The sequence below is a fragment of the Coffea arabica genome, chromosome 5c (genome assembly GCF_036785885.1).
Source record: "Coffea arabica cultivar ET-39 chromosome 5c, Coffea Arabica ET-39 HiFi, whole genome shotgun sequence".
Taxonomy (NCBI): Eukaryota; Viridiplantae; Streptophyta; class Magnoliopsida; order Gentianales; family Rubiaceae; genus Coffea; species Coffea arabica.
The window spans coordinates 43009374-43036386 of NC_092319.1; the positions used below are offsets into that span (position 1 = coordinate 43009374).

At 35.5% G+C, this 27013-nt stretch overlaps 4 protein-coding genes across 6 annotated transcripts; 1 reads left to right on the forward strand and 3 right to left on the reverse strand.

Moving 5' to 3' along the window:
• Positions 1-1724: 1724 nt before the first annotated feature.
• Positions 1725-4905, forward strand: LOC113689514 (uncharacterized). 2 transcript variants are annotated; one of them, XM_072051020.1, is made up of 4 exons: positions 1725-2517; positions 2708-2878; positions 3122-4136; positions 4271-4905. In XM_072051020.1, the coding sequence occupies exons 1-4, from the start codon at positions 2260-2262 to the stop codon at positions 4834-4836; spliced, it is 2010 nt and encodes a 669-aa protein (XP_071907121.1). In that variant the 5' UTR covers positions 1725-2259; the 3' UTR covers positions 4837-4905. The 2 variants fall into 2 exon arrangements, with proteins under 2 accessions (XP_071907121.1, XP_071907122.1); XM_072051021.1 differs by having other exon boundaries at positions 4376-4905.
• Positions 4906-7970: 3065 nt separating this feature from the next.
• Positions 7971-9108, reverse strand: LOC113691131 (uncharacterized). Its single transcript, XM_027209344.2, has one exon. It carries the CDS (start codon positions 9053-9055, stop codon positions 8210-8212), a length of 846 nt encoding a protein of 281 aa, XP_027065145.1. The 5' UTR covers positions 9056-9108; the 3' UTR covers positions 7971-8209.
• Positions 9109-10067: 959 nt separating this feature from the next.
• On the reverse strand, positions 10068-17922 carry LOC113689790 (26S proteasome non-ATPase regulatory subunit 2 homolog A). 2 transcript variants are annotated; one of them, XM_027207574.2, is made up of 24 exons: positions 17602-17922; positions 17092-17192; positions 16561-16681; positions 16413-16472; positions 16117-16184; positions 15451-15493; positions 14676-14741; positions 14475-14513; positions 14282-14364; positions 13988-14102; positions 13814-13888; positions 13202-13468; positions 13016-13120; positions 12793-12933; positions 12586-12690; positions 12176-12397; positions 11879-11992; positions 11571-11786; positions 11389-11448; positions 11171-11284; positions 11005-11090; positions 10802-10910; positions 10483-10661; positions 10068-10405 (listed from the first exon to the last, which is right to left on the reverse strand). In XM_027207574.2, exons 1-24 carry the CDS (start codon positions 17725-17727, stop codon positions 10330-10332), a joined length of 2691 nt encoding a protein of 896 aa, XP_027063375.1. In that variant the 5' UTR covers positions 17728-17922; the 3' UTR covers positions 10068-10329. The 2 variants fall into 2 exon arrangements, with proteins under 2 accessions (XP_027063375.1, XP_071907123.1); XM_072051022.1 differs by lacking the exons at positions 15451-15493; positions 16117-16184; positions 16413-16472; ... (1 more) ...; positions 17092-17192; positions 17602-17922 and adding an exon at positions 15217-15285.
• A 1001-nt stretch (positions 17923-18923) lies between these two features.
• LOC113689791 (uncharacterized) lies at positions 18924-19743 on the reverse strand. Its single transcript, XM_027207575.2, has one exon. The coding sequence runs from the start codon at positions 19716-19718 to the stop codon at positions 19029-19031; it is 690 nt and encodes a 229-aa protein (XP_027063376.1). The 5' UTR covers positions 19719-19743; the 3' UTR covers positions 18924-19028.
• Between the last annotated feature and the right edge of the window lie 7270 nt (positions 19744-27013).

Below are 27013 nucleotides of genomic sequence, written 5' to 3' on the forward strand. Positions count from 1 at the left end.
CTTCTGCTCTTCCTAGCAGGCAGTTTTATTGTTGGAGATTTTGTTCTGAACTTTTTGAAGTTTTTGGCCTTCACAATTTTGTCTTTGTTTGTTATGCAACAACATATGGTATCCTCTTCATGATCAAATTAATACGTGCATTAGGGGAGACAATCGATCAGTTGAGGGACGAGAAGGATGGGAGAAGGTTGCAACAATTGAGAAAGTTGATGAAACAGAATCCATTTCATCTGGTTGGTCCTCAAATAAAGACCAATTCTAAAGAAGATACTTATTTGTAATAAGAGAGCAAAGAAAACTCTCACAAGAAAAATTTGCAGGGCTTGTTCGAAATCTATCTATATTTAAAGAAGCAAATTAGCCTTTAATCAGTAGGAGCTATATCTAAGCATTTACGTTGTAATTCTTCAACTGCTGTAAATGTGAAGATTGGAGACCAATTTTGGGCAGCTAAAATGTAAAAGCCTTCATTTAGTTGGAGAAGTTCCAAAACACGGCAACAACAGTCGAAATTAAATAGTCCCACTGGTAAAAGCTTCTTGAAGCTCTTATACTCATTTCCTGAAAGAAAATATGTCAATTTCAGAACATCATCATCTCTAAAATGTGTCTTTGAATGCAAAAACATGGCAAGCCCATAAGCCTTCCTGAGCTGACATCTGCATTTCCTATTCATCCTTTAAATCTCCCTACATTATTTATCGCCTGATGCCAATACTAAGTTTAGTGTTTATTTTATTTTATTTTAGATTGTGTGTTCTTAAAGTTATTTTTGGAGTTATTTTTGAAATTTGTTAATGTATATACCACAAACAAAAATAGTTTGCGGAAAAAATAGTAAATCCCAATAAAGCCTATATAAAACATATTTCACGAACAATACACTGGGGGTCAAAATTATTCCGGGCTTTCAATTTTAACATGTTTATCAAACGTGAGAGGACACAAGAGTGTGTACTTGGATAGGATATCATGTGAAATATTTACTCTAAAATTATTATGATGTGATGCATATGAGATAAACAGATAATTGGGAAGATAAAAGAGTTGATTGAAAAATGTGTTTGTGATGCGAGTAAATAATTTTTTGCAAATAATGTGATATCCAAAGTTTAGATAGGAGATAATTTGAAAAAAATTATTTAAAATAATATTGTGGCGCTTTTTGTGGTTCGATATATGTGAATAAAAAGATGATTAAAAATATAAAAAAATTAGTTGAAAAATGTGCTCATGATACAAGTCAAATAATATTGGGAATAAATGTTCATATCCAAATAGACCCAGTTGATCTTGATTGGGAAAAAAACTGTACATTTCAGATGACAAGCTGTAAATCTATTTTAAGAACACGTGTAGGGCTTATAAAAAAATATACTAAGTTGATATTATGTTCAAGTTTGATTTACATTCTGAACGTGAATATATCTTACATATATAAAGCGTCCAAAGCCTTATGAACAGTGCAGGATGAGCCGGTTATCGCGTGATTCTTGTGGCTTTGAGGGGCCTTTTGGTCCTTTGATGATGGGTGGCGGTGGCTCTGCTGGTGTTTTGCTTTTGTCCGCTGGGTCTCTTGCATTGTAACTTTGCTTTGTCCGCGTGGCTCTCTATTGGCCCTTTTTGCTCTGTCCGCGTGGGCCTCTTGTTTGTAGTTGCTTTGGTTCCACTGGTGAGTGGGCGGTGGCTGCTGTCCGCGTGCCTTTCTTTACCAGGGGTGAGTGGCTTTCTTTACCAGGTGTCCAAAAAAAGCGTGAGTTGGTTTAGCTACAGTACACGCGTGGTTGGTCGTTGCTGTCCGAAGCGGTTTATGGGTCTGCATGGCTCTTATTCTCTTTTGCTCGTTCTCGGTCACCAATTTGCTCTCATTGTTTTCTTGCTTGTGTTTTCAGCTATTCAGCAAATATAACTTCAAAAAGTTTCTTTTGGTTTTGAAGTGCTTTACTGTTCAGCAAACTTAGGCCGTGAGCTCAATCTCTTTTTGGCTCTAATTTTCCTTCTTAGTTTTCTTTCGCAACTTCGGAAATAACTTGAACAGCTTATGCGGTCAGCGGGATTTTTTTTTTAGCTTTCGCTCTTCTTTTTGGTTTTTTTTGGTAGCTTCGGAAATAACTTGAGAAAGTTTCTTTTGGTTTTAAAGTACTTCACTGTTTGATTGGCTTCGCTGGAAATTCTTTTTTGTTGCTGTGGTTCTTTTGTATGGTTCATTTTAGACGTTTGTTTGGTTTCCGCTTGAGCTGTGTATAATATGCTTTGAGAATGGGTCGAAATAGAGTATATGGAAGTTTGGAAGAGGCTCGTGCTGAGAAAAATCGAAGGAGCCGCGAGCAACGTGCTGCTGCTCGGCGTGGGACAAAGAATGATGCGCCATTAGGAGTGTGTACATTAGCTGTCACGGCTTTTAATATACATGACCCAAATGCTGTGAATCAGCCAAATATGGGTGTCGTTGAATCTTCATTAGGTTCGGGCTTAGTATTGCCATTTGCAGAGAACAATGCAGAGCACCTTCGAGCTGTATGTCTGTGCTTATTTTGAGCATGTCTCATGCAATATAAATTGTTGTTTAAATCTTTTGGAATAAATGTTAAATTATTTATGTTAACAGTGGTTTCGCCTAAACATGTACTTTGGTGAGACAAACGAGTCTGACTTAGTTAAGCATACTAAACTCACAATCTTTAACTATGTTTTTGGTGTTTTAAAGGAAAATCAAGGAGATGTATCTAGGTCTGCTGGTAATGGTGCTAGCGAGGTTCCAACAACTAATTCAGATGCGGGTGAATCATCTTTGCATAGGCGACGTCGGTGTACAAGACGCTCTGTGACTAATCCATTGACCACAATAATTACAGAGCCTGCAGTATTGCCCAGTAATGTAGAGCAATTTCCAACCATATGTTTGTACTTATTTTGAGCATCTTTCATGCAATAAGATTGTTGTTTAGACCCCTTGCAATAAATGTTAGACTACTTATATTACCGGTGGTTTTATCTAGGCATGTACTATGGCTAGACTAACCAGTGGGTGAGATATTAGTTTTTGTCTATTACAAGTCAGATTGATTGACTTAGGCACACTGAATTCATGGTCCTTAAGTACGCTTTGGCTGGTTTGCAGGAAAATGAACAAAATGTCTGTGCGTCTATTGCTGATGGTGCTAACGAGATTCCATCAACTAATTTAGATGCTGGTGAATCGTCATTGTGTAGGCAACGTCGGTCTAGAAAACGAGCTGTGACTGATCCATTAACTACAATAGCTACAGAACCTGCTGTATTGCCTGATGTTCCAAGTTGTCCATATTGTCATGCAAAACGATTTCATCAGGAACCTCCTAGTTTTTGCTGTGCCTCCGGTGAGGTACAGTTATTACCTACTGAGATGCCGAGAGAACTTATGCTATTATATATAGAAGACTCTGATGAGGCTGCTGAGTTTCGCAGATGTGTTAGAAGTTATAATAACATGTTTGCATTCACTTCGATTGGTATCCATTCTGATAAATCTTTGGCTGCAAACTACAATGGAGTTTATACATTTCGAATCCAGGGACAAATGTATCATTATATTAATCCACTTATTCCAGAGGATGGTGAGAAGCCACGGAACTTGCAACTTTACTTTGTTGACACTGACCATGAAACAACACAGCGGCTCTCAATCTCAAGTAGATTTCAAGAAACACTGGTGACAAAGCTTGAGGAAATCTTAAAGATTAATCCTTACTCTGCATTTTTCCGAGGATTACAAGATTTGCCAGGCATAGATGATTATAAGATTGTACTTGACACCACGCCTGCTGTAGATCAACGAGTTTTCAATAAACCTACTGTGTCGCAAGTAGGAGCCATTTGGACCGAGAGCACAAATTCTGAACATGTTAACTCTAAACATATACAAATTTATGGAAAGAATGGTCAAACGCAGATTGTTAAGCATTATTTTGCTTGTCATGATTCGTTGCAATATCCTCTTATCTTTGCAAATGGAGAGCCAGGTTGGCATCTAGGGATTGAAAAAATCCGTCATCCAGATAAGAGCAATATTACATCAGTGACCTGTGAGGGAGAAACTGTTATAACTGCAACTACAGCAACGACGGCAACTGCTATCATTGATGCAGAAAATAGAGGTATTGCGAATAATCGTTTTTATATACCATCGTTAACCTATGAATATTATATTTCCTTATGATATATGCTAATCTTACGTAATCTATTATTTTTATCAATAGATAATATAAGTATCATTATCTGTTTGTTTCAGCTATTAACCAAAGAAAAAGAAAGCGCAACACAGTTTCATGTCGTGAGTATTATTGCTACAAATTGCAAATCCGAGATGCTGATCGATCAATGTTATTACATATAGGGAGATTACTGCAGCAATATGTAGTCGATGTCTATGTCAAGATTGAGTCAATCAGATTAGATTTCCACAGAGGAAGAAGCAAACAGGCTCGACTTCGAACAGAGATTTATCAAGGCATAGTTGATAGTATTTCCAGTGGTGAATCATCATCATCGAGTATTGGTAAACGTATTTTTCTGCCAGCTTCATTCATTGGTGGCCCTCGAGATATGCGTCGACGATATATGGATGCTATGTCTTTGGTTCAGCGATATGGAAAACCAGATATCTTTTTGACGATGACCTGCAACAAGAATTGGCCTGAGATTAAAAAATTGCTTTTGCCAACTGACAAAGTTGAGAATAGGCCAGATTTAATAGCTCGAGTTTTCCGTGCAAAGCTTCAACAACTGAAAGATGAACTTCTGAAAAAGAACATATTTATTATAACGCACGAAACCATTCCGAGACCATTACACTAGTAATCATCCCTGTCTTATGTCTATTTTTCGCTCTGGAAATGCACATATTCACATTTACTTTTCCTTGCATCTAGACTCTTTTTTAAAGTTAATCTCCCTTTTGTTAAAAAAAAATACTATTTAGATCTGACACCTTTTAGCTAAACACTTTTATCAATTGAAAGTATTCAACATAGCACAGAGATGAAACCCAAAGAATTGGGATAATATCAGAAACCTCCCCTGGGATTTCTGATAATTTCACTAAACTCTTTTGAGGTTTGAAAAATTACACTTATCTCCCTTGATGTGATAGTTTTAGTAACAAAATCTTAAAATAATATTGATTTGGTCAATTTTTTAAATGAATACCCAAAAATGTCCTTGTGTAATGAGTTTTAATTTATTTCCTTATACAATTATAAGATTACCTAGTATAATTATAAGGAAAAGGTGCCAAATTATTTATGTCCATACCTACTATTTGATAAACAACTATAATAATAAATTTATCACAATAATAGGATACTTTTGATGGTACTTTATTATGGATTTAGATTTATAAGATAGAAAAAAAAATGTTGAAATAATTCATTTTTGGACCATTTCTTTTTTATTTATTGTTTATTTTAGTACCAAAAAATAGGAAATAAAGATCAACAAAAACATTGAATAACATATAAAATTAACTCCTCAAAAAAATCACTAGTTCAACATTTGGTTACAATAGAAACTAGAAAGGTTTTATTCAAAAAAATTTTGAAAAGGAATAAGAAGGAATAAGAATGAAAAAATAATTTTAAAACTCATTCTTAGTATAAGCATACCAAATAAGGGAATTTCATTAAAATATTTAAGGGTAGAATTATTATTTTAAATGACAAGGGAGGTATGTGTAATTTTTCAAACATCAAGGGAGCTTAGTGAAATTGTTAGGAACCTTAGGGGAAGTTTTTGGAATTATTCCAAAGAATTAATACCTCAAATATTTCTTAACACAGAGAAAACCTTTTTATGAATTGAATGTATTTAGACATAGAAAAGAGATCAGATCCATCAAAAGTTTGCAATTGAAGTCAAAGCATTATAATAATAATAACTACTGATCTAAAACTAGACGAGGGATCGAGAAGTTTGTCATTTCCTTCCGATTTGTAACAAGAAATTGAGGACTACGAGGTGAACTGATGAAGATTTGTACGTTTAGCAATTTCAGACTGAATGTGTCATATTGGATGTGTACGTTTAGCAATTTCAGACTGAATGTGTCATAGGACTATAATCGCATTGTTTGGAATGGTAGGATTTGGAGGGATTTGCCTTTGTTTTGGGGCAGGGGTCCTAGAGGAAGAAGAGTAAAGTGGTGCTATCTGATATTGGAATTCGGGAAAAGAATTGATAAGGTTGCTAAGCAAAGGGCCAGGAGTACAATTTTGCTGTGAAATGGAATGTTGTTTTCCAAAAAGACTTCATTTAAATTGTGGTGTCATGGATCAAATGTACTTTTGTCACTACTACATGGGGTCAGAATGAGTGAATTTGTAAGTTAAATTGAGCTAATTTACTTTCTTCTCTAGTAAACTTTCTCCAAGAAATGCACAAGAAAGGATTAATGATCATAGTAGGCTTTGAGTTTTGTGATTAGAATTGAAAAGGCAAAGTAGATTTGACGGTATAACTAATAAATGTGTACTACTTTTGTTGAATACTTCCAAGTAGAGGTGGCAAAATGGATAAATGGTTCATAATTGGTTTTGACTTAATGGATGGTGGATAAAATTTATCCAATCCATTTAAATCCATTTAATAAATGGATCTAAATGGATGGATCTAAATGGATTAAATAAAAACCAATTATCCATTTATAATCCATTTAAATATTTTACTAGTTCCCTTATTCCACATTTTTCTAGTTTAGAAGACAGCCCATGGAAATGTTGTAGTGAGCTGATTAGTCCAAACTTACCAAGACTCCCCAAGTCCTCGGACATGTTTTTCTGAGTCTCCGAGGCCAACACCCAACATCAACTGACCGCAACGGCGAGAGCGATGTCCCATTGGCTGGCGAGCCGTTTCAGAAGTTCATTTCCTTTCTGTTTCTTTTATTTGGTTTTTAAGTAAATGGATATATATGGTTTTTGTGGATAATTCATATAAATCCATTTAATTTAATGGTTTTATTTTGATTAACCATTTAAAACCAATACTATAAATGAATAATCCAAATCCATTTAATTATGAATTATATGGATGGATAAATGGATCTCAATCCAAATTGCCACCTCTACTTCCAAGTTCACATTTTTGGCTGAATCTTTTGTAAAGATTTGCTGGCCATTTTTTTTTCCAACTTAATAGCTTAAAAAAAAAAGAAGCTTTTTTCCAACTTAGTAATGCTCATTTGGTACTTCCAAAAAGTTCATATGGTAGTGCTGCATGTTGATACGTAACGATTAATGTTTTTATACTTAATAATATATACAGTATATACACTATCAACGTTGAAAGAATAATAATTATATATAATTTAAATTTAAAATTTAACTTTTATACATATGTCATGGATCCAATGATAATAATGTATGCACTGTTACTGTATATTAGATTTACTCAACACTCCATAATATTGGCCAAACTGTTATAACTTATAAGCTACGACACTAATCAAAGCAAAATATCAGCTCCTAAAATTAAACATATAGTTTGAAAGTTAATAAATGTGGTGGAGGAATTCTTTGGATTGCAGATTTCTAAAGAAAAATTGTTATGTTTTTCATAAACACATTTTTCAATCATCTTTTTGCCTCTTATATATCAAATCGTTATAGTAATTTTTCTATAAAAAATCCAGAAAATATAATCCAAACACAACCATTGCCATATCCATACAATTGTGACTTGACACATAAATGGAAGTCTCAAGCAACCCTATGAAATCTAATCTTAATTCGAGAACCCACACTGCATATATTGAGACTCGAAAGATCTTGGCCATATCATGGAACCTGCTGCTCTCGCAATCTAGTTGCTGGATTTTTCATTTGTTTAGTACATCAATTGAAATCGCTTTATTGGCTACAAGCAGGAAAATTCTGCTAAGAGAACAGTGAATATACCGCCGTAGCTTTAAATAATCTAACAGAACCAGCCACAAAGGAACAATTGTAAGATGACTCCAATTCAATTCACAAGGACTTGTAAAAAAGTTCCACTGGTTTACTTTTCAGAGCAAAAAAGTTGTGCAAACACAAATGGAACTACGGTTTGAGTGAAGAAGGCAAATCAAGAAAGAAAAAAAAAATTACATCCCATTATAATTTAGCTTGAATTCTGTTGTAAAATATGTTAAATGCGTATCTTCTCCTTTGCATTCCTTTTTGGCTGATTTCCAAGTTCAAGGATTATAGTACTTTTCTGTGCCTGGATATCCCTGTTGCTTCTCATATTCTCCCATGGAATCAAACTCATACTTGGACTTTTCACCGTTACCGTAGTAACCTTCAGCATTGCTATTTTTCTTCACTGATTCATACCCATTTTGATTCAGATTCTCATTGTTAACATCATAATAGTACTTACCATTCTCCAAGAACCTTGTGTCACTCATCCCTTGTTTCTCATTCCTGTAGCTATTGCTATATCCATTGTTGTTATTGTAGACTGAATTCGAATAGCCATTGCTGTTGTAGTTGTTGGAGTAGCCATTATTGTTGTAGTTGTTGGAGTAGCCATTGCTGTTGTAACTGTTGGAGTAGCCATTGCTGTTGTACCTGTTGGAGTAGCCATTGCTGTTGTACCTGTTGGAGTATCCATTATTGTTGTAGTTGTTGGAGTAGCCATTGTTGTTGTAATTGTTGGGGTAACCATTGGAGTATTGATTCCCGGCATTGTTTTCTGCGAGCCTTTCGTTGTTGATTTCCGGAATTTCATCTTCCTCATTGCCAAGGGCGGTGGTCGTGGTCTTTTTTGTGGGAGAAACAGTAGAAACACCGCCATAGAGGCCATAGGGATGGTCAGTACTCTCAATTGGTGCTGGTGCTGGTGCGGGAACTTCTAGATATGTTGGTGCAAAGCTGATGTCACTAGTTATAGGTGCTGGTGCTGGTGCTGGAGAAATTGATGGTGCTAGCACTGGTGCTGCCACTATAGGGACATGCTTGCTTACTCTAGCCCCAGTATGAACAGAGGAAAGAAGGAGAACAAGCAAGAGAATGGAGACATTTTTAGCCAAGGGAGCCATAATGGAGAAGGACGGGAAATGGTTGAATTTGTTGTTTGGCTCTGAAATTTCAAGATCCCAAATGCATCCTTTTATAAATAGACAAAGTGGGGTATTCTTCTCTCTTTTTCAGCCGTGATGATTTGCGGGGATTGAGGCCTTGAGGGATGTGAAGAATGTGGGCATAAGAAATTATAGCTTTTGGGACATGCTGCATGTGGAATCCTTGAGAATGTCTTTCACAATTGAGGCGCCTAATCTTCGGCCGGGAAAAAAGTGTCATTAATTAGTCAAAAGCCGGCATTTTCTCATGGGATGCTTAAAGAAAAAGTGATGTTGCTCAAGCTTGCAACATCATAAAATAAAGAGGAGGGCCCCTGCCGCCAGTTTTGCAGTTGAGTTAGTTGAAAGGGCTTATAGCCTTGTACCATATTTGAAGGGGAAATTCTTCTATTTATTACAGCTCTGATCATATGTGCCATTGAGCATATAGTAGTCATGCACCGGAAGACTTTTAAGATTCTTGATCATCTAATCCAGCAAGAACAGGCGGAGGAGATACAGGTTGTATAGCTGGATAGAAACACATCAGATGGCTCAATAAAACCTTTCAACAACATTGCATGGTTATCCACTATTTCAAAATGCAGTATGTGGTGGTTCTCAGTTCAGTAGAGAAACTGGAGCCATCACGAGGAAAGACCTGCATTACAGGGTATGATGAATTCATGTTTGGGCAGAGAACTAGAGATATTACGAGGAAAGACCAGCATTGGCCGGTAGCGAAATTTTGAGATAATTTTGATGTTAAGATTGATTTACAAGTCTTTCAAGTTTTAATGTTGACTAAACATCTCATCTTCTTTTGATCATGTCCTCCGTTCAAGTCTTTCAAGATAATTTTGATGTCGATTTTTTTCCTCCGTTCGAACTCTTTTTAAGGACCAAGTGCAACAAACTTAAGTTCCTAACAAGCAACGGCGATTTCACCTACGGTTACATTCCATCGAGAAGATATACAAAGGCCAAGTAATTTGCGAAATCGTCTAAAAGATTCTATTTCAAAGAGAAATAAATCGATAATCGTACACATTAGATGTACAAAAACTTTTTCTCTTGAAGGTACAGAAGAACAGTTTAACAAGAGTGCTTTTCTGCTCGTAGCTTTGTAAGTAACCCCCCAAAGCTGAGGAATAATTTGTGGCAGTCTCCCACCTCCGTAATGAATCAAAACTTGATGCATAGCAAAAACTTGGGAGAAGAGAAGGCAGATAAAGTGGTCCACCTGAGATCTACTACTGATCATCTCTATACTCGGGATTCTCTTTTAAGATGACAAAACCCTCGAGAATGGGTGACAGCGGAATGTATCTGCACCAAAATTTGATATCAGCACAACCAAATGTATGTATACCAGAATAATGAGTTGCATAGGGAAAAGAATTTACTTTTCAGTTGCAAGCTCTGCTCTATCCCCAGCAGAGAGGAGGACGGGGGTTGTGTGCGTCTGGAAACCTGTTATGGTCTTAGGCCTGCCTGCTTGGCCAACAACATCTACTGCTTGACCCACTCGGACAGGTACAGGCAAAGCCTTCAGATTTTCATCAACCGTCATCAACATCCTTGGCTGTCAATGGCAGAATAGAGGAAGTAAGAACATAGGATCGCTCAAGAAAAGGAATAAATATCACCGTTCAAACAATCAATTTTTTTTTTTGTTGGGTGGGGAAGGAAGGAACAATCAGATATACAAAAGAGATTTAATACCTGCATGGCTAAAACAAGGAAGTATAGAATGTAGTGGTATTTTCCGAGGATGACAGCTTTCATATCAAGACATGCATGTAATAAAGTCACTAGTCCAGCCAGCGCAGTACTATAGACAGGATGCAAATAAGAAATTAGAATACTTCACAAAACTGGAGCAACTATCTACATCTGAAAGAGCAAAAGGGGAGTAATAGACTTACGGAGACAACAAGAACCGTTCCGAGTGATATGGGGAGAGTGTCAACAACCCCTTTCCTAAGTGGACAAGACCTTGAGCAATCCTCACCTGCCAAATGGGCCAAAAGAATCATTAGGTTGTCAGGAATATGCTAGTCAGCATGCACTTATCTAGGAAATGAAGCTTACACAGAAGAGAAGACTCGGTTCTTTATAGTAGTAGCTTGACAAATTGCGAAGCATGCCAGCTATTCTAGCATTGTTGGTTCCTGCACCTATCAAACCCAGAGAAACGATAGCAGCCTACATAGTTCAAAAAAGAGTTTTAAGATAAGGAATCATATACTGAAGCAAAGATGAAAACTTCATAAGATGATTGAAAAACATAACAAGCTTGTCTAAACTACCATAGCAACTTCAGTGTCAGAATCATGACTGAGTCTGCTTAAAGTGTCCATGACATTGACCTATTGACACGAGCCAAAGTCAGCAAGGAAAATATAGATAAAAAGAGGCATCTGAAAGACAAAGTTGCCTCTTGGTATCTTGATAATTACTATGACTAGCATAAGTCATGAGATTAAAGTACCTTCGGATTTGATATACATAGAAGACCCAAAGCTAGAGGAACTGCCTTTCTAATATTCTGCTCACCGTACTGTAAAAGATGCTCTAAGGACCGGATTGCCATTTCAAGGCCCAGCTCTTCAGCCATTGCTACCATAGCTATTCCAAGTACAGCGGGACCCTGGAAGGTCTCACCCTTCTCAAGATGTTGAGCACATTGACCGAGGAAGTGTTGGACCTATATAGCACGGATAAAAATGCCATTACATAGTGTAATAAACAACCACTAGCTAACCATGAAATTGCAAATCAGGGATTTTAGTTCAAAACCTTTAGGACATTCCCAGTTCCAGCATAAGCACAAGAAAGCAGTGTCATGTCACAATGCTTCCGGATTTTTTCATTAAAGGTCTTTGAAACCTCAGCTGTAGCCTCCACACTTTCCTGTTAACAACAAAAATTTGGATCCCAAAAACTGTTTAAACAATATAGGAGGACTTATGCAAATGACCGATCTCAATCAAACGGAACAGCCCTATAAAGCAGTAGATAAGACGCGCATACTAATAGGAGATTCAAGAAACTTATCTATTTCAAACAAGCTGAATATAACAACAATTTCCTTGCCTGTTTCCCAAGGTAGAGGAGCCCAAGCCCAAGAGGCAATAGGCGTGTGAGTGGTTCACCTAATTCTGATTCGCTTCGGTCCATCAACGCAAATATAATTGCCTGGGCAATATCTTCATTACAAGAGCCCACATATACCAAGCCCAATGAGATTGCAGTAAATGCAATCACATCAAGGGATGCCTTTGCATCATTCAGTATAGGAATTAGTTTACTCCGGATCTGCAAGAAGATACAAAAGATTCAAATTCAAGTAGTCATGTCTTGCCAGCAAAGATACAAATAAGACAGCACATCCAACTCCACATACTTTACCATGGCTGTTAAAAAACAAAAGAATAGATTTCCATCTTGGAAGGTCCCAATCTAAAAGTCCATTAATCCAATATAAGAAGACAAAGGAAGCTCACCTGCTCACTTTGAGCACCTGCATACGCAAGTCCTAGGCCCATTATAGCACCAATTCTAATAGCAGGATCCTCTCTGTCAACATATTCAGCTAGAAGTGCCAAAGCCTGAGATTAATAGTTAATGCAACATGTTAGAAGCAACCTTTAATGAAAGAATACTCCACACCACCAGGGTAAAGAGGAGGGCATGGGGTGAAGAAAACTTACAGGATCGCAGTCATTCTTGACACCACAATTTACAATGCCAACTCCTAACAATGCACCCGCGATGACTGGTGTGTCGGTGCTATGGAAGTACTTGTCAATTTGAGCCAATCCAGAATCAACGTCCCAAAGAAGGATCATACCCTAAAAGCCAGGGAAGAATAACATTCATATTGTAACTGAGTGATAACCAGAGAAGAGCTAAGATGAAAGTAAACTGGCATACCAGACTTGCTGCAGCGCTAGTCTTTCCATGTTCCTTATTTTTGTAAAGCCAGTTTGTGGAAGAGCTACCACTTGAAGCTTCAGATGCTACGGTCATCAACTTATCCTGCATGTGAAAGCATTGAAATTTATTCGACATAAATACAAGCAGTTATCCATTTTACATATTGACAAAGCATGCTCTTACCTGACCAAAGCCAGCATTGACGAATGCATTTACAAATGTTGCAGCAAGATTCTGTCTAGCTGAATCCATGCTTGCCCCAGCACTGGCCCGACCATCAAGTAAATGAGCCTTGTAAATGTCTTCAGGAGATTTTGGCTCCATGACCTCTATATCACGAGCTAGTGTAAGATAGCCTTCACTTAACTTAGCGTTATTGATAATTTCTTGTAGTCCCTCCCTCTCTTCATCATCTGCACACATCTCTTCATCAAGCTCAAAAGTTATGCCCTGCAATCAAAGCCAACAGAAGCACATCTAAGGCAAGAACCTTCCACATATTTTTTGTACAAAAATAATCAATATGACACAGCTACTCAGAATAGTTCATTATCTTAAAACAATCAATTGCTAAAAAAATTTCATCAACCCCAATAAAAATGGTCAATGGGCCAATGGCATGATATCTCTTGGACAAGCAAGAGAAACCCCCGGTACAGAGACAGGTCATCCATTAGACAATTGAATAACTTCTCATACAGAGCCAGATATGTTAAAACCAAAAAGCATCCAATACACTCAAACTCCATTGATGTAACAATCTTTCACTACAAAAAAAACATCTTATGGGCTTACATGGCGAGCAAGAATGTAGCAAAATTGCTTTTTCAGCAGAAGGTCATGGCAAGTCGTAAAGATCTGCTTGACATACTGCAATGACAATGTCAAAACATAAGATCAAAATCAAACCATAAAGTAAAGATTAGAACATTAACCATAACAAAGAGCACAATATCGCGATAAGCAAACCTGCATGTTATCTAGATACAAAGCTATCTGAAGTGCTCGAGGAAATTCTTCAAATTTCATATAAATCATGTAGGCAATATCCAAAACTAAGTTGTCGTCCGGTCCAGGAAGGTATCTGCAAAAATCAGATCAACAACGTACCCCATTTTCAGTTAAGAGGAAAAAAAATGGCTTTCTCGTTGGTTGGATTTCTTGTTTTCCCCTTTTCTTTTTTTTTGGGAGAAGGGGAGGGCGGGTTATACTAGAATTGCAAAAAAAAGAAATTCAACTAACAGCTTTTCTAAATATACTTACTTAGCTGAACTATTGAGGTACAAGCAGGTTCTTTTAAAATTTGTTTTGTCCGTATGCTCAACCAAGAGATCAAGGTCTTCAACCTAAAGCAATTTACAGAGACTTCAGATAGAATATTTCGCTTCACACCCACAAAAGAAAAATGTAACCTTAGTTACAACACCTATAGTAATAACATTGAAAGCTATTATACCTCCATCAAGAGATCCACAGCCTCAGGTTCAGCATTGTGCTGCAAACACGAGTTAAATGCATTAAACAAATGAAGAAATGCCAAAATATAGGTGATGCTTGCATATCACAGAGTGAAAACAGGGAACTGACAGACCATATATCTTTGTAACAATGTAATGCAGGTATCTTACAAAAATATAAATGCTTAAAAACATCTTACCTGCATATGAAAAGCCACAATCTGCTGAACAAGCTCCATTAACTCATCAAATGGGGCATCCTCACTCTGAAATCATATGATAAATCACGTTAGTTAGGAACTTAGGATCACACGAACTCCTGAACATAGATGATGTAGTATAAGGTAGGACTTGACTAAAACAGAGACCTTCCTTGCAATAACTCTTAGATGACCAAAAAGGATCCAGGCCAGAGCTACAAGGGATCGATGTATCTTACATATCCGAGAGAGAGAGAGAGAGAGAGTTTCCGCTCATACTCTATAACAGATGTGATACCTAATTACCATTTCACTAGGAAAGCTGCACCGTAAATGCTATTGCTTGCCCTACTTTTACCATATTGGCAAAATTTTTCAAGAACATATAAACTTGACCTATTTACATGAGACAATATGAAAAAGACCACATTCTTGAACATAACGTAAGGGACCCCAGATGCAAAATGAAAAACTTCAATTATGCCAATTGTCCTAATGAATAAACCTGCATTAATAAGTCAACTAGAATAGAAGCTCTAACCTGCCGTTTGGCATATTCCTGTGCAAATGCTATTGCTTTCCCTACTTTTACCATATTGGCAAAATTTTTCGAGAACGTATAAACTTGATCTATGTACATGAGACAATACAAAAAAGACAACATTCTTGAACATAATGTAAGGGACCCCAGATGCAAAATGAAAAACTTCAATTATGCCAATTGTCCTAATGAATAAACCTGCATTAATAAGTCAACTAGAATAGAAGCTCTAACCTGCCGTTTGGTATATTCCTGTGCAATTTCTCCAGCCAGATTCCTACAAGAAGTATATGATCATCCATTAACCAAATTACTTTAAAAGAATTGTAACTACAACATTCTGTAAGCAACATCAACTACAGAAAATCAGAAGAAATCAGCACAAAATGCAAGATAAGTATCTACCATAAAAGTTCTTTCTTTTACTGTTGCTTTTTTCTTTTGCTGGTATGCAGGGTTGTGATCAAAAAATTTGTAAATTATACAGGCATCCTTTTAGTCGTTGAGTCAGTATAAAACATCATGATCCAGTCTAATGCTCGATAGAAGGCTACATGAAAAGCTTTTCAAATGAAAATATAAAAGTACAGAACCATTTTACCCTACCTGAAGCATATTGTCCGTATGCTTGCACATCCAGACAGAAACAAGCACTTAAATATTATTAAAAGCTCAAGACTCAATCAATGTAATTAAAATACCACCTAAAAAAGAGAGTAACTAAACAAAACAAAGTGAGCAAGGAACCTATTCAAAACTAAAATCACAATTAGAGTTACACATGAGTCAGATCTCTCTTCAATCATACAGCAGTAGCAAGAGATGTTTCAGAAGGCCACACAGAAACTAACTTTACTATAATGCATTTGCTATAACCTATAAACAGACATACATGCTCACCTAACATACTCATGTCCCCATGAACCAATATCACCATCGGAACCCAACAGTCTGTACTTCAGGCTCTCCTGGAACAACATTAACCAATTTGTTATGATAATAAAATGGTTAAATAAGAAAAATCTGCAATCCGTGCAGATAGACAAAAAGAGACCAACACAAGGATACCCATGTGCTCCATCAGAAAATACACAGGATTTAGACATATTCCCTTGATACACAGTAAAATTCATTAAAAAGGCACAAGTCAAAGGTATGGATGGTCTGCCCATGGATTGTAAAGAAACAAAACATACCCTTTCTCCTTCAGCAGACATTGTCAAGGCTAAAACAGAAAGGATATCTGCTAAAAGTTTCTGGAAGAGGAAAAGATGTAAATGAAATGAGTTAGTTTTGCAAGGATAAAAACTAACACAACTTCCCCGCTAAAAGCATAATACCCACCTTCAAATCTGAATCCACCATGCTTTCATAATATGCTTTTAATGTTCCATAATGAGGACGCAAGAACTTTAGTGGCTTTGGGACTGATGTCATAGAGCTTGTTGCATTCCGAATTTCCTGCCTACCATGAATAGAAATGTATAACTTGGTTAGAAAACGCTAGACAGCTCAATCACCAGAAGGAAGGTTATCTGCATCAACAGGCTAACAGCAGGAAAATTCAGCAACCCCGAAAAGTCCACTCGAGTTAGCAGGATAAGAAATAAAGTTCAGGCATTTCAAGCAATCAACGAGACAATCTGCAATAGGCGACCCTTTACCATTAGTTGTGCAAAAATTCAAAAAACCCTGAGTTTCATCCATCCTGACAATACTACCAATGCACCAATCTTTGATAGGTTCGAATTTCAGGAAAAAGGCACTAAGAAGCACTATGCATCCACAAGAATACAAGTAAGCTAGGGAAAAAAAACTATTGTTATGAAACAAATATCATTGTGCATACAAAAAAACCAACATAAACCCGTGTACCTCATGCTCTCGAGGGCAACTTTCTGCAACCCCGGGTCTGAATCCTGTACCCTCTCCACATACAACTCTAGCTGCAGCTTCAGTGCCAAATCTTCCTCGGACTTGATGAATCAAAAACATAAACAGATAAGCATATGCACCAATAAAAGCCATCCAATTATAAAAACTCTCTTCAGAGAGCACAATCCTCCCATCGTTTGCACAAGCTTTTCACCAATAACAGCAAAGCAAGCTGAATCTAAATGCCACGAAACAATTAATACTACTCACTTATCCAAAAAAAATAAATAAACAAATTAAACCACCCATAAACATATCGCACTTGCAAAAGATTACAAGAATCACTCAATATCAAGCTCAGCATACTTACTATCCCCCATTTTGAGTTTAAAAATAAAAATAAAAAGACTCGTAATTTTTCAATAAACCGAAGATATAAACTTCGTCCGATAACTGGACATCATAATTCCTAGTTCAAACAATTCAGCACTAATTATACAAATTACTCACAAGATCTTCGTCTTTCTTGTCATCCTTCTTCTTCAAGTCTTTTGAAGGAACCTTGAGTGACGCTTCATCCTTAGTGGCGCCGGCGCTGCTGCCGCCGGTACTATTCGGATCTTGAGCCGGAGCCATAGATTATCCGGTTCAGTCAAACCCTAGAACAATTTTATTAATTCTCAACAAATAAATACAATCTTCTGGCGAAAATTTTCTCTTTATTTTGAAGAACAAAGAAGTTAAACCCGGAATATTATAAGTAGAGCGGAGTGTTTGGGAATTAGATTTCCTTTTCTACAAGCAAAGTCTATTCATCTTTTCTCTCTGTTTTTTTTTTTTAATTTTAAAAGCCCGGTTTTTACAAAGCTGTTTGTGGATTCTGTGATTTTGAGTGGCCCAGTACCGTATTGGATTAGGCTGCGAATAATCGAACATCTGGGTTTCTGGCCCATGTACAAAAAGTTAAAGGACGAAATTCTGGGCCTCTGGATGACCTCAGATTTCAACATTTTTTATGTGCTTGATGGCCTCGTCATAATTTATGGAAGTAAGTTTAGTGTTTATTTTATTTTAGTGCATTCGAGATTGTGTGTTCTTATAGTTGTTTTTGGAGTTATTTTTCGAATTTGTTAATGTAGATCCCATGACCAAAAATAGTTTGTGGAAAAAACATTAAATCCAAATAATGCCTATATAAAATATAATTCACCAACAATACACTGGATAAAAATTATTTCACACTTTCAATTTTAACATGTTTATCAAACGTGAGAAGATACGGAGTGTGTATCTACTAGATTGGAGATCATGTGAAATATGAAGTGTAGCATTTATTATAATGTGATACACGCAAGATAAAAAAGGTAGTTTGGAAGATTAAAAAGTTGGTTGAAAAATGCGTTTGTATGGTAAGCAAATATATATATATATATTTTTTGTAAATAATGTGATATCCAAAGTTTAGATAGGAGATCATTTGAAAAAAAAATTATTTAAACTAATATTGTGGCAGTTTTTGTGATTCGATATATGTGAATAAAAAGATGACTGAAAATATAAAAAAGTTAGTTGAAAATGTGTTTATGATACAAGTCAAATAATATTGGAAATAAATGTTCATATCCAAACAGACCCAGTCGATCCTGATTGGGAAAAAAAAATGTACATTTCACATGACAAGCCTTAAATCTATTTTAACAACACGTGTAGGGCTTATAAAAAAATATACTAAGTCGATATTATGTTCAAGTTGATTTACATTCTGAACGTAAATATATTTTGTTAAAACGCAAATGGAACTACGGTTTGAGTGAAGAAGGCAAATCAAGAAAGAAAAAAAAAATTACATCCCATTATAATTTAGCTTGAATTCTGTTGTAAAATATGCTAAAATGCGTATCTTCTCCTTTGCATTCCTTTTTGGCTGATTTCCAAGTTCAAGGATTATAGTACTTGTCTGTCCCTGGATATCCCTGTTGCTTCTCATATTCTTCCATCGAATCAAACTCATACTTGGACTTTTCACCATTACCGTAGTAACCTTCAACATAGTTATTTTCCTTCACTGATTCATGCCCATTTTGATTCAGATTCTCATTGTTAACACCATAATAGTACTTACCATTATCCAAGAACCCTGTGTCACTGATTCCTTGTTTCTCATTCCTGTAGCTATTGCTATATCCATTGTTGTTATTGTAGACTGAATTCGAATAGCCATTGTTGTTGTAATTGTTGGAGTATCCATTATTAATGTTGTAGTTGTAGGAGTAGCCATTGTTGTTGTAATTGTTGGGGTAACCATTGGAGTATTGATTCCCGGCATTGTTTTTTGCAAGCCTTTCACTGTCGATTTCCTCAACCGGAATTTCATCTTCCTCATCGCCAAGGGCGGTGGTCGTAGTTGCGGTCATGGTCTTTTTTGTAGGAGAAACAGTAGAAACACCGCCGTAAAGGCCATAGGGATAGTCAGTACTCTCAATTGGTGCTGGTGCTGGAGAAATTGATGGTGCTTGTACTGGTGCTTCCATTATAGGGACATGCTTGCTTAGTCTACCCTCAGCATGAACAGAGGAAAGAAGGAGAACAAGCAAGAGAATGGAGACATTTTTAGCCAGGGGAGCCATAATGGAAAGATGGGAAATGGTTGAATTTGTTGTCTGGCTCTGAAATTTCAAGATCCCAAATGCATCCTTTTATAAATAGACAAAGTGGGGTATTCTCCTCTCTTTTTGGGCCGTCGAATGTGAGGAATATGGGAATTGGGATAGGTTTTGGGACATGCTGCATGGGGAATCCTTGAGAATATCTTTCACAATTGAGGCACCTAATCTTTGGCCAGGAAAAAAGTGTCATTCATTAGTCAAAAGCTGGCATTTTCTCATGGGATGCTCAAAGAGAAAGTGATGTTGCTCAAGCTTGCAACATCATAAAATAAAGAAAATGGCCCCTGTAGCCTATTTTGCAGTTGAGTTAGTTGAAAGGGCTTATAGCCTTGTACCGTATGAAATATGCTTATATTAGCTTCCTTTTTCTAGAGAAAATTCGACTTATTATTGGATTGCAGAACTTGTTTACACTAATGTCTTATCAACTTGTTTACATTAATTTTCACATGGCTCCATAAATTGGTCTGTTTAAGGGTGACTATCCAGTGATCTACCACATGAGAAGCCAAAGAAAATGGGACAAGGCTAATGCACGAGAACGACTAGAGATAATGACCAAATTCATCATATGCAAATGCAGCTGTAAAAGGTGAAAGTATTCTCCACCGCCATGAAGGTCGATACAACAGTTTTACTGTATTGGTATCACCAACTCTTTGGATTTAATCTTATAGTTGCTGCACTCATGAAAGCCTCATTTCCTTCTTTATTATTGTCATAGGGAAATATTTTTCTTTCTCGAAAAACTATGCTGAAATAATAGTCATCATTCAGTTATCATTTGATTTTGATTTTTTTTGGGGTAAGAATTTATATTGCTTGGTAAATTCAGCAGTTGTAATTAAATTTAGGTAAATCTTATGTACACTGACAGTTTATATATTATCACGGTTGGATGCATGACACATGAGTAAAATTTCAACTTCAAATTAAAATTTTAAATGAGTTGCCGTACATGCAGTCGTGATAGATATACACTGTCAATGTATAAAAGATTAATCCATAAAGTTTTGGTGACAGAAATACTTACTTTGAAACTATAGGGAAAAAGTGGAAAAGGTAAGAGGAGATGCTTTTTAATTCTTTCTAGACCCCAAATAGCTTTTTTAATTCTTTCTGGAGTGATTTAGACAGCACATCTAGTAGCCCATTATTATGCAATAATTGAAGACTTTTTTTTTGTAAATATTATAGTAAAACGCATATTCTGTTTTTGTTTTTTGTCCTTCTTTTTTTTTTTTTTTGGCGAGAAAGGAGACTTTTAGAGCCAATTACATTGCTAAATTCCTACAATGATTATTATTATTTTTTTTTTAATCAAATTCCTACAATGAGTTACTCCCATCAAGTTTTCGACCAAGAAAGGTTTTACAACCTTAGGCGAAAGTGTGTGAAAAGACAATCAAGTCCCATGTTTTTGGGGTAATTGCTGGGCCCAAGACGACACAAAATCAGGAAGACCAATTCTTAAAGTTCGTACCCAAAGTTCAAACTAGTCCATCTCGTTTTCAACGAACCAAAAGAAGGGAAATTGCGCTGTTTAACACGCTTCAGGGGCTGCCCACGATGAGCGGAGTTGATTTTTGAAATGTGTGCGCAATTTAATTATCGTGTAATGGGCTTCCTTCCTGGAATGGGCCGCCATCATGCGACGGTGTTTTTGTCGTGTAATACACTTTTACAGTTTCACGTCTCTTTCAGACGGCCTCCGAGGGAAAGCCCAAGTCTCTGTCTCCATGAGTGAAGAACATCTGACTTCATCTACTCTCACTCAAGAACCTAATAGTAACACCAATTAGAAAGTAAAATTCGCACGTGATATTAGGTTTATAAATACTAAGAGTTGTTTATTCTATATTGATTTGAAGATTTGAAAGAGAAAGAATGAGTGCTTAATATACAAATAAGACTCGAAAACTGCTAGTTTAAAATTTTAAGTCAAAATTACACTCTTTTAACTTATGTTGGACTTGTTTGATGAGCTCTCTCACATTTTTCTCTTCACTAGTGCCATCAGAGTTTTTTAGTTACGAATCTAGATTACTTTATCTTCTTGGCATTAGTTCAATGAATTGTTCTCTTCTTGGTATTTATTTATTGGAGTACTTCTAGTTAGGAGTCTAGACCACACATTGATACATGGTTTCTTCTTGATGAGGTGAATTGTTCTCTTATTGGTATTGGACTAAGACGACAAATGTTTTGGTAGGGGATCCTATTGATATTAGACTAACAAGTTAGGGGCTTGTTGATGTTAGACTAAGAAATTAGGGGCTTGATAAGAGTATGATATCCAATTTGGATGTTAAAAAGGAGGGGCTTTATGACTATGAGTTTAAGAAGTAATCTTGAATGTCAAGGAAGAGTTTGTGAATTTTGGTTCAAGGTAATGGACTATTCATGAAGAGAGAAATTGTTAGCTTCGTGATAAGGATAATTTGTCTCACATTGTTTTGAAAGAGTAACACAAAATGCTTAGTCCATATGTATGGGATCGAAAGACTTATTCATTTAAGGAAAAATCATCCAAAACGTCCTTCACAATTTGTAAAATAACTTTTTTCGTCCCTCATTTTTAAAAGTGTAATTTTATGTCCCTTACATATTCACATCGGTCAAATTTAGTCCCTAACTAGGTTTCCGATCATTATTTGGCCGAAATCCATCATGTGCAAGGCACGTGATCATTTTTGAAGGGTAAATTTGTTAAATTATATTTTACATAATCTGATCTATAGTCCTCCACATTTTATAAAATAAATTTTTTCGTCTTTCACATTTTATAAAATAATTTTTTCATCTCTCACATTTCACAAAATAAATTTCTCCATCCCACACATTTCAAAAAATGAATTTTTCATTTCTCACTAATTATGTGTTTGAATACAATTTTTTTAAACACACGTATATGTTTATTTGATTTTGCTTAATAATAATAGCATAAACACATGTATGTAATTGGGCCCAACTTGTGGGCTATCTTCTCTTTTTGTATGATTATGACTAATATTTACCAATAGAACCTTAATTTGCATATTCTTATTGTATTTTGACCGAAAATAGCTTTATTGGGCAACTTGACAATGAATGCAAGATTTTTTACTAGCTAAAACCAGATGAAATCAAATGATCACGTATAATATATGGTATTCGTATTGTTAAGTGAAATCAAATAGACATATACATATATTTATGCTATTCGTATTATTAAGCAAAATCAAATAGACATATACATATGTTTAAACAAAATGTATTCACACACATATTTTTGTTTAGGATTTCCCTCACACACATAATTAGTGAGGGATGGAAATATTCATTTTTGAAATGTGAGAGATGGAAAAATTCATTTTGTGAAATGTGAGGGATGAAAAAATTATTTTATAAAATGTGAGGGACGAAAAAATTTATTTTATAAATTGTGGAGGACTATAGATTAGATTATGTAAAATGTAATTTTATAAATTTACCCTTCAAAAATGATCATGTGCCTTGCACGTGATGGATTCCGGCCAAAAAATGATCGAAAACCTAGTTAGGGACTAAATTTGACCTATATAAATATGTAAGGGACATAAAATTACACTTTTAAAAGTGAGGGACGAAAAAGTTATTTTATAAAATATGAGGGACGTTTTGGATGATTTTCCCTTCATTTAAATATTTGAGTTAAAATTGAGCCTCTTTGCGAGCACTCTCAGGTCTTTCTCTCCAATATATAGTAACTGAATTATTATTTTTTGAAAAAATGTATACTGCCTACATTTGCATACTAAATGATCGTACCTCAAATTTCAACAAAAGAACATTTGTTTCCCTAAAAAAGATGTCTCATTTGAAAAAACATGAATGTTGAAAATTACCCAGAAATTTAGTTCTCATTAAATTCCTGCAAAATAAAATTTTACCTATGAATAATTGAACTTTGTTTCTAATTCGTAACCTTTTGGCTCCAACACCAACTAAGTAACCACACAACCAAGTGATTAGAGAAAAAAAATCCTTGATTTCCTCCTCAATTAACAAATCAAACAACAAATTCCAGCTTAATCATTTAAAAAAAAACAAAAGAAAAAGAAGAATACACCAGTACATTCCAGATAACCATTAAAAGCATTCAAGAATTGAAAAAGTATTATTGGTAGATATTTCCCAAATAGCACCATCCATGACTTCTCAATTCTCATTTATTGGGGAGATCATGATGCTTGTATTTATCATGTTATTTTGGTATGTATACCGTATAGAGCATAAAATACAGAGTACAAATGTACCTAATGGACTAAATTCCCAAAAAGTGGGAGTTTTTAATCTAACTTCCCAAAAGGTGGTGATTTTTGAACCTCTTCACAAAGGATGAAAAACGCATCCATGGAATGCGTTGTTTCAAATAAAAATGCAATTTGTAAATACATTGTTTTAATTTTTGTAAATTTATTTTATAAAAAGTCTCATATAATGAATGCATTTTTTGGCCTAAAAACACATTTCCAAAATGCGTTCATTAATTAAAAAAAAACTCATCTAACAAATGAGCTTTTTAGAACAGACATAAGTACTAAAAGAATGTATTTCCTCTCAATCACTCTTAATCTCTTTCTACCCTTTTAACTTCTTCAGAGGCCAAACGAAACAAACCACCCATTCAAATTTTTCGTATATCTTATCCCACAACCATCTTCATCTCATAGATAATATATTATTATTCGCAGCCAACGTAAGAGCGATTTTGATTAGGAGACTGCTAAGGTTCAAATTAAGGCATATTGTTAGGTAATACTTAAAATTTTGAATTTAGGGTTTATGAAATAAATGCATTTAATTACTTTAAAGAGCAAAAAGCAAACTTGAGATGATTCTTGGGTGTTTATTGACAGAGGAAGATACCCCACAAATGGCATTTTTGTCTAGAGTATTGGATGATGAAGAAGGTTTCTCTTGCCTCAATTGAAAGTTGGAACAAATACTTGGTATGTGTACTGAAGTGTATCTTCATTTTTCTTTTTATTTTTGTTGTCTTTGGTGCTAAATTTTATACTTGGCTGGTAAGGATTGATGCTTAAGTGCCCAAATTTTGTTTATGTTATTTGTTCATATATGCTAAAAATAGTTTCACGAATATTAGTAATATGTTGTGGTGCAAAATGTAGCAGCGTATGACATTCAAGACTTTAGATACATGCATGTCTACTCTTTTTCAGTCATTGCTAGGTAGTTCTTGAAATTTTTTTCTTATTCTTTACTGGTTGTTGGCAAATATGAATGTTGGATTTATAGATACTAATCTAAATTCCTGTATGGTCATGTCAAAATTAAAAGAAATTAGAGACCGCTATAGACTTTTATTTTAGAAAGATTCTTTCACAGCATAGAACGTAATAACTGTAGGCGGCCTAGAAGTGTAGGAGTTACCTATATTTACAAGATATGATTGGTTTTAAAATATACTTATTATTTATGGTATTTTTCATCATTCCAGATGAGTTGATTGCAATTTACATTGCATTTGAAGGCTTGTTAGCATATCTTTTAATGAATTTTTAACATCCATTGAAGCTTACTTTATATTGGGATGGTCATATCCAATATTATCTTGAATTGGGATTCATAGGCCCAATTGGCAAGGTAGTTACAATCAACCAAGGATAAGATTTGGAGACTTACTAATATATACTCATATATTAGAGTGGATAAATTAACTGTAGATTTGAACCTCATCTACAAATATCTTGATCATGGACCATGGGGTTTCAAGTTTTGTCTATTGCCAATAAAGGATGAAGAGGAAATGGATATGATATTTTGTTTAGCAGCTTAGCACCCAAATACTATGGTTCATATATACGTTGTCCCAGAACCAGTTCTCAATTGTCGGGATGGCAATAACATCTTCACCAATAAGAAAATGGCTCTATACATAAATGTTCAATCTCCCAGTATTACTTACACCTACAATTTCATGCACTCAATCTTTTCTTAAAGATAAGCATGATGTACAATGGTTTCCATCTTCAAATAATGATATTATTTTTCCTACTATGAGTAGCATGTCACCGTCATTGAAGCCCATCCAACCATCATTTTCTACTCCTATAGTGTCACACAATCCAATCGAATATACAAAACATGATGAAAGTGCATGTGCTAACCAATAAAGATAGGTGCATTTGCTAGAAGATGTTGTTGGCTGTCCTAGTTCATTTTAACTGAAACATAATCTATAAGAAATTGAAAATATGAGAACCATTTTAGCACCTAAAGAACCTATTGTTGGGGCTGAAACTGGAAATGTACTTGGAATAACTAATGTGATTCATAACTTGGTCTGGAATAAAGCATCTTTGTCGTCTAGAGATGATGCTTTTATTGACGCTGAACAAGGGCGGTCTGATGAAGATAGTGATTGCAATGTAGAGGTTGAAAATGGACAATGCACTTTTGAGAATGATAATGGTATTGATAATGGTCGTATTGGTGACAATGTTACTTTTAATCCTGATGAATTACCTCCTTACGATCCATCGAAAATGCCTTTTTATTTAGATATTGGAGATCTTGACAAATTTGTTGTCACTGGTAGAGAATCTCCAACAAGGATAGACTTTTGAAGTGAAAATAGTGCTGCAATTTGCAAGCATATGTGATTCAGTGACAAAGAGCAATTAATGATGGCAGTCCAACTTTGGTCTATGGAGCAATGCCGCGAGTTTCAAGTTCAAGAGAGCCGAAGCACAGCATGAAAATTTGGGTTTGTTCATCGTATTCTGAAACCATGTGACTCGGATTAGGGTTTGTATCAAGTGAATCGTCGAGACAGGTGAAATATAGATTGGACCCTTAAGCACCAATGTCACGTCCAAATGTGAATGGATTGAACTTCAAATATACAAGAAGGTGAACTTGAGGAGGTTCTTGATTAGGCTAGCTTAGAGTATATAACTTGGTATAAGCAAAGCACAAGATGGCTTATTGGCAACCCATCATTGAGACCACTACTACCAGCTAGTTATTAGGGTATTGCACCAGCTAATAAGATGATGGTAACAACTATTTAGATATTTTAAATTGACTACTATGTTTAAAGTTTTATATTAGCAACATTAGAATTTATATTGATAAAATTTCAGGTAGATACATTGCATCGTGTCTATTATAGAGCACTTAAAGCATTACCACATGCTGAGGCCATCTCTATTCTCGTTATCACTGATATTCAGGATATGTGCCAGTCAATTATGTGAGCCATTATATGT